An 8,252-nucleotide genomic window follows, 5' to 3' on the forward strand; every position below is an offset into this window, starting at 1 on the left:
CGGAGAACAAATAAAATTGAAGAAATCCAATGGCGGCTGTTTTTTAGTTCATATATTAGGCAGCCTTTTATCCAAGTCATTCCAAGTTAATATACAAAACAATTGCAACATTTTAACTCTCATAAAAGGATGCTCACAACCAGATCAACCTCATGTTTATTTTAATCATACAGTGCTGTTAATGTACACTTCCAGAGAATACAAGGGGACAGGTATTCCTTAGGCTCTTACAATCCCAACATTTGACACAAGAAATATAACAGGGGAAGCAAATGTAAATAGAGGCAATGAAATAATACATGATTGAGACAGTTAAATGTCCTTAGTCTTAGTTACAGAGTCAGTTATGGAGAATCTATTCTATTCACAATGGCCATTCTATTCTATTCACAATGGCCATTATGGGAGAATGAAAAATGAGAAATGAGAAAGGTAGAGTAGAGAAATCAGCATGCTAAGTATCATTAGGAAAACATTGGAAGTCTCTATTATACTAATCCAGCCACCTTGTGTGGAGGGATAATTAATTTCATAGATTTTGCATCCCTTTGATTCTGTATCACTGGAACTGGACTTTCCTCTCTTTTTCTTACAAATACACTTTAATTTGTATCAAAGATCTGTTTTGCAAAACAGATTTACATCTATTTTAACATTTGCACAAGCTAAGTATTAACATGTTCAACTAATCTTGACTTCTTTTCAAGCTTACAGCTTGGGTGCCTGATTGTTATTTTTCCCTTCTCCTTATTTGTACATAATTGCACACCATGACATATTACTTTAACTAAATGCTTTTAAAATAGATAAAAGGGGGCAATCAAAGCAAAATAAGCAAACAATAATTACTTACAGTTACCAATAAAATCTATTTCATAATATGAAGAACACCATGCTCCAAGCCTATTTCTTTGCCCACATAATTTATATCAGAATAAACAATTTCTTTTTGGCAACTGATAGTACCAAATTCTGCTTTGAATCAAAATATATGAGCTCAGGGTTGAACTCTCTGAACTTGTTTTCTTGCAGATGTTTTATTATCAAACTAGGTAACTTCACCAATTCCCATCATATGAAAAGCTCCTTTCAGATATTTTAAAAATCAAACTCTGACTTTCCTTTATTTTAAAATATAGCTATTCAGAATTCCAACAGATAATTCATGTCGATTTCATTGATTACTGTGGATTTAAGCTGCTGACACTTGTGAATAAATTTCACTTTGGTTGCCCCAACAGGTCAATCCTACTCCCTCTCAATCCATGGAATCCCTCCCATATTATATAGAGCAGGGGTCTCCAACCTTGGCAACTTTAAGACTTGTTGACTTCAACTCCCAGAATTCCTCAGCCAGCAAAGTTTGTAGACCCCTGACATAGAGGAACTATTTTAAAATCAAAATCAAAAATATTTTCATTTACATGAGAATATTAAAAAGGCTCTAGGTCAGGGGTGGGCAACTACGGCCCGCTGGCCACATCCGCCCGTTGGTCTTTTAATCTGGCCCGCCAAGATTGGTACAGAATTAAGGTTTGATGTGAATGATTGAATGATTGCATTCATTTGATTTTGACTTGTAATGACAGGCATTTCGACACCAGGTGGTGGCCCGTCTGTCAAATTTTAAAAGTCAATGAGGCCCCCGAGCCAAAAAAAAAGTTTGCCCACCCCTGCTCTAGGTTCACACAATACTAACTACATCTGAGGGACTGCCTCTCTCCTATATAAATAGGTCTGCTCACTTTGACTGTGAATTTTGCGGTATGGTTTTGTGGTTCACATTGTTTTTATTTTTTAAATTGTACTGTTTGCTGTTTTTATATTGTTTTTAATTGTTTGTGAGCTGCCTAGAGTCATATATTGAGATAGGCCACTATGTATATTTGATTAATAAATAAGTAAACCCATCAATTATGTTTCAGAAATCTTATTAGTAGGGTTGATGCAACTCATCGCACTAATATTCTTACTGGATAATCTAATTCCATGGTATTCCTGTTTTTCTCCAAAAAGTTAATATGCTGTTTTTTATCAGTTTTCTATTTTTCGGGGGGTCTTTTTAAGTATTAATATGTAATACTTTGCCCTAAAACCACTTTGGAAACTGGGGGGCCTACAAACTAATTACATGATTAAACAAGCATGCTAATCCAAAAGGCTACTCAGTGCATCATGGCTTTACAGGATAAAGTGAATCCATCCATAGTATCTACTCAATGTAGAGTTTCTCAAACTCAAGTCATAACGCCAAGAGGTAACAAGCAAATTTGAGTGTGTGGGGCGGTGTCACAATTATTTTGGTTTATTTTTTCTCCTCAGCTGCTTTTTCCACTTTCTGTTCTTCTCATTATTTTGCTGACTGAACAAGGAACAGCAGCGATGGTGGCAGCAGAGTTGGAAAGAAGAGGTAAGTTAGGGTTTGGGATTTTATTCTGTAATGTACACAGTCCTGATAGCTCCATCCAAGCAAAGCAGAGAGCAAGTTCTGACCTGATTCCAGGCAAGGGAATATGTAGTGTGGTTCAAAAATTCAAAATGTTTACTGCAATGCTGTATCAACCTTCCTTTGTATTGCATAGAAGAATCAAAGCTGGATCAACCTCAAGGGCAAGTCATTCTTCAATGACTTGGAAATATAGGAAACAAATGGAAAACAGCTTTTTTTTTTTAACCGTTCTAAAATTATTATACAATACTCTACACTGATGCAGGAAGCACAGCTTTGGTAGATAATTTGGAAGCTGCTATACAGACTTTTGATTAACCCTGATAATCTGCCTTAAAAGAGGTAGAGGTATTTTTTTTTTAAGCATTCCAATGAAATCCTTGGCAAGGATAATGTACCATGATGAATCTAACATACATTCATTCATTCATACCTAATTTGGTAAAGTGGTTAAGAGGCTAGCAATCAGGATAACGCATTCTAGTCCTGCCTTGGGCAGGAAAGGTGGCTGGGTGACTTTGAGCCACTCATTCTCTCTCAGCCCAGATACATCACAGGGTTGTTGTTGTGTGGGGAAAATAGGAGGAGGAAGGAGTATTGTGTGTGTTTGCCACATTGAGTTATTTATGAAAAATAAAAACGGTGAATACATATAAATAAATAAAATTCCTGCTATGTTCATAGATTTTTGTTCCACAATGAAACAAATGCAAGTATTTTGATAATTCCTTATTCCAACCTATGGATAATTTAAAACAAAATATTGAAAGGTCATTGACTCATCCTTAAATATCAAACTACTTTCTCCAAATCTCCTATCTCCACTCTGACGTAAATGAAATCCCACTCAACTTGCATAAATGCCTACTGAAAAACCTTGTCAATAACCTTTTAAGTTAGGTACATACATACCAAAACAAAAACAAAACCAAACAAAACCAAAGCAGATCACCTATCAATTCCCTAGGTCAGTTCCCCCTAAATCACTGCTCTTTCAGGTGAATTCCCAATCACCATATTGGAAAGGCACCATTTTAGTGGCTACTCTAGAGAGCTATAAATAGGTTGCTATCTCTGAGCTTTAACCATGGAATTCAAAACCCAGATCTTATAACCCCCACCCTACAAACAGCAAGACTGAAGTATCTAGTCCTCTAGATCAGTGGTGGTGGACCTATGGCCCGCGTGCTACAGGTGGCCTGCAGAGCCCTCTCGATGGACATGTGCATCGTCACCCCAGCTCAGCGCATGCCCACTGGCCAGTTGGTCTTCAGGTCTCTGCCACGCATGCACGGGGCAAGGTGCCTGCATAGGAGGGGGTGCATGCAAGGGGTTGCATGTGGGGGGGGGCAGGGAGTCATGCAAGGAGGCGGTGTGCCTTGCATTTGGGTATGCACGCTTTGGGCACTTGGTGCCCTAAAGGTTCACCATCACTGCTCTAGATGGATTTGCACAGCTCCTTAAACTGAAACCAGCAAAACATGATTTTGAATTTTGTGTGAACCTAGTCACTCTTGCTTTCAATTTCAATGGTGTGACACAACCAAACCCACTGTAGTTTATTTAGCAAACGACTTTTTTTAGCAAGTGGTCACCTACAGTTACAATTAGTGTATTTAACAAATTCACTGTAAAAACTTGCAGTATTTGAAGATCATCCACTTAGTCACACTATAATGTTATCTCTCTTGATTTAATTTAAAAATATTATATTCAGCTAATTAATTTTAACAATTCCCTCTTAAGAAGACACATTTTAAAAGAAATTTAGGCAAAAGTAATTTAAGCAGTTATCAGATGTCATGTCTGAATTCCAACCAAAGCATGTCAAGTCATTAGTTAAGCATTCAGAATTTTAAGCCAGGAGCAACATGGCTATTGCTTTGAGATCTGCAATTTATCCACTGCATATTTATTTAGGGCTAATCTCAATAAAGACATGTTTTATATTTTCCTACGTTTTCAATAGCACATACCTTATAAGGTGCCCTTATGCACTATATATATTTGTTTATTTAATATATAAATAAAAATCAGGGCACTTTTAAGGTTATGGCTGGAACTCTCAGTTTTGTTGTCAATAGATTCTTTAACATCCGAGAGCGTGAGCAAAGCATTTTTTCTATCACAGAGTCTGCCCAATCTTTGCACAAACAAGGTATCAAAAAACATGACTTCAACTTGTGCTTCTGAATAAAGGCCAGGTCAACGGTGAAAGAAAACTTTGTGCTGTCACCAAAAACTTCCATGAACTTGGCTTCTTCTGGGAAAGCCTGGGAAAACCAAGGAATGAATTCTACTTCTAAACAGCCATAACCAGAATACAAAAATCATACTTACAGCGGGCTTAACATTTTAGTAGCATAAGTTCTATAACAAGGCCATATTCCAGGATTCCCCCCAAAAAAGTTTAGAATTAATATTACTCCACTTTCTGAAAAAGAAACGTGGTACCTTTGCACAGGTATAGGCAGTAAATAGAAGGGGAAGAAACCTACATTGTATTTACATTCATATTACATCAAGGAACCAGAAGGACTTTGGAAAACCTTCTTTATACATAGAAATCTGCTAATGAATGTGTGCTGTGTATGCCTTTAATATGTTTCCATTGAAGCTCATGCTTCTAACTGGAGCATTCTGTCAGACTGGCAAAATTGATTTAGGAGAAAAGGAATCTGTTTGTCAGCTGTAGCAAACTAGCTAAGTTCTGGCGGGCTGGATAAAGGAGTTGAATACTGCAGGACTTCAGCCCAAGAGACCAGTAACCAAAGTTATCAAACATTCCTTCTTTTTCATAGACCCTTTTTTTCCCCATTAGATGTCACAATTCCAAAAATAAGAATAGAGCTGTCCATTGTGATCGTCCTATGGACAAACTGCACAAATCTAATAACAGTTCTCTTTATCTGATTAAAACTGCAAAATATTGAGAAACAAAAGCAGTGTGGAATCTGAATATGTGCCAAGGGCTTCCCCTCCAGGAAATTCATAAAGAAAAAAAAAAAAACGGGAAAGAAGGAAGACAAAAATAATTTAACACCCATTTGGCCATGAGCCCTTAAAGCATTTGGAAGACATGTGGTCCTCTCTCCCATCTCCATCAGAGCTTAAACAAAGACAATATATCATGCCTTCTGTAACTAATAACATATTAAGAAGCAAAAGGGAGGAGATGGGTCCAGAACCACATCTGGCAAGAGAATGGTGTTTCCTATTCTTCCCCAGCATCCCTTTCTGAAGGAGAAGCAGTCAAACAGCCACCGAATGAAAATGCCATTAGCCAGATTGAGAATAATCCCAGATTGTCTTTTCAAACCATCCTCCTCCCAATCGGAGCAGCGAGGAAACAATACACACACACACACACACACACAAAGGCAATTAACACAACTAGGACAGGCTTTAGGAGCAGAGGAGGAGCGGGGGCGTGAACACGACACGTTAAAAAATAGCCATAGCACAACCCGAAGTGAGGGGGGGGGGACGAAAACTAAGACCAGATGCTTAATCCGACGCCAGCGATTCGTGCCAAGATCTTCCCAGAGAAGACCTCCCGAGGTGTCTTCGACGGAGCAACTTCAACAGGCTCGAAAGCCGGCTTGCTACACCAGTGGACGCAGCGAGAGCCCAACCCACCTGCCCAGGAGATGCCGCCGAGAATCAGGTTCGATCCTCCGCCGGGATCGGACTTCTGGCCAAGCAAGAGGCTCCCCATCCTCTTCCCTCCCTCGGGCGAAACTGCCAGCTGTCAAGCGCCAGATTACCCACAGCCACCGGCAGAGCTTCTGGCTGGCAGGCACCAGCCGCTTCTTCGCAATCGCCGGTCCTCTCGGAAAGGCGGGAAATGGAGACAGACAGACAGACAGACACACACACACACACACACCATCAAACTGCCTCCTCCACAGGAATTGCCTGTCGCTCGTTTGGTCCCCCAAGGCTTCAAGGCAACCGGCATTCCCTTCGACAAGCGCCCTTCGGCGGCCAAATTACCGAGCCACACGGAGGAAGGAAACTAGCAAGCGGTGGGCGCTGCCCTCCACCGCCTCGGCTTCTCGCTCCAGCAGGGCAGCCGGGCAGCCCGCCTAGCCGGCGTCCCCCAGCGACTTAGCTGAGAGGGAAGGCAGCCAGGAAGCAGGAACCTTCGCCCGATCAAGGAGAGCCGGGCCCTAAACAAAGCTCCCGATTCTTCTCCCCAACGAATCTCTTTTCCTCTTAACTATCCACTCTCTCCCCCCCACCAGCGCATCCTCCTCTCGGACCAGAGTCTACCACCCCGCCTACGGCAGCAGAAATGTGACCTCAAAACACTCGCGTTCCAGATAAACGGAACCTGTGCAACATTTTGGTTCTTTTTTTTTTTTAAAGGGGGGAAGTGGGGAGTAAGAGAGACCTGGAAAATCGGGAAGACGATCTGTCGAAGACGAGAAACGGGACTGCGGAAGCGAGAGAGTACCTTGGATGTGCTGCTTGATGACACTTTCCAAGTGGTCCAGCCTTTCTATAATCCTTAGAGTGTCTCCTTTGTCTTCCTCTAACTTTTTCTCCGAGATCGGCTCCTGAACTTTCACAGAAACCGTGGCGATGTAGTTGGTGACCCAGCCCACGTACAGCAGGCAGATGATGTTAGTCATCCCGCTGAGAATCACGCATGTGGACACTAAAGTTTTGGTTTTCCTGTTGCAAACCATTCTGAGATCCCTCCATATATAGCTCCAACAAAACCTGGGGCTCCGGGTAGAAGAAGTGGGTGGGAGAAAAGCAGCACACACACACACACACACAAAAAGTCAATAACCAGGTGGGTAATTAACACCCTTCTCTCACTTTCTGCAAAAAGGGAAGCCGGTCGAGCCTCAAGTCAGCAAATTTCCATCTAAATCGCGACTTGTTTCACAGGCAAGGAACATGTTCTCCCCTGCCCAAAAGCAAAGGTTGAAGGCGAGAGCTTGATTCGGTTGCTGGGATCTCCCCGGCTGTAAACCCAATCCAAGAAAAACCAAAGGAAAGAAAGCAGAAACTTTTGCCTCCAAAGCTTTGTCCGCTCCCAGGCTCGGCTGCTTCCCTTGGTCCGTCTCACTCCAGAGCGCGCACGGGAGAGAGATGCGGAGTCAGGTGCCCAAGAGTGTTGCAAAAAACTTTCTTCTCCGCCGCTCCGCCTAGCACAGCTCACAGCAGCCGCCGCTCCTGAAGCCGCCCCTTAGAAGCCGCAAACAGGCGAGTCGGGCGTGTATGGGGGCGGATTGACAAGCCTCTCGTCCAATAAAGAGAAGGAGCTGGTCCAGAGTTCCGCGGCATCGCCAAGCTATTGGCCAATTTGGGAGGGGAACGCTTCATTGGAGGCCCACCTGCTCGCCGATCCGGCTTTCTCTAGCCGTCAGGCTGCCGTTTGGCCGGTGTGTTTGTATGTTTGTGTAGGTCGGCGGCTCCCGGAGAATCTCGACCCGGGGGATCTGCAGCGGAGATCAAAGGAGCCAGCCAAAATTGCGTGGTAAGTTCCACAGGTAATTTACCACGTCTGGCTTTCCTTGCATATTCTTCCCTTGTTTTTAAATCCCTCGCTGCTAGTATAGTATCCGTTGCTATTTATTATCAGCCGCCCACAATACCACGATCGATTCTGTAAGGTGTCCCAAAGGGGCTTCCCCTCCCCCATCTCCTCCCAAGAAGCCACTGGACTTTCTGGTTTTTCTTTGAAGACGTTTCGCTTCTCATCCAAGAAGCTTCTTCAGCTCTGGATGACTGAGCATCTCCTTAGATCCCGTAAGGTGCTTTAAAGCTTTTCCTTGTGTGGTTTAGT

The 8,252-nt window shown here is 42.4% G+C and overlaps 1 protein-coding gene across 3 annotated transcripts in view; it reads right to left on the reverse strand.

The window, feature by feature from the left end:
- The window catches only part of GALNT18 (polypeptide N-acetylgalactosaminyltransferase 18), a 342,012-nt gene extending 334,349 nt beyond the window's left edge, over positions 1-7,663 (reverse strand). For 2 of the 3 annotated variants that reach the window (XM_087950986.1, XM_087950985.1), the window contains exon 1: positions 6,846-7,267. In XM_087950986.1, the coding sequence (XP_087807112.1) occupies positions 6,846-7,143 (298 nt within the window). In that variant the 5' untranslated portion in view covers positions 7,144-7,267. Of the gene's footprint in view, positions 1-6,845 lie in introns of all 3 variants that reach the window. The other variant, XM_026664840.2, reaches the window with a different exon arrangement.
- Positions 7,664-8,252: the final 589 nt, after the last annotated feature.

This window comes from Notechis scutatus, chromosome 1, assembly GCF_049901735.1.
Source record: "Notechis scutatus isolate UNSWTSFEM ecotype Mainland chromosome 1, rNotScu1.2, whole genome shotgun sequence".
Lineage (NCBI taxonomy): Eukaryota > Metazoa > Chordata > Lepidosauria > Squamata > Elapidae > Notechis > Notechis scutatus.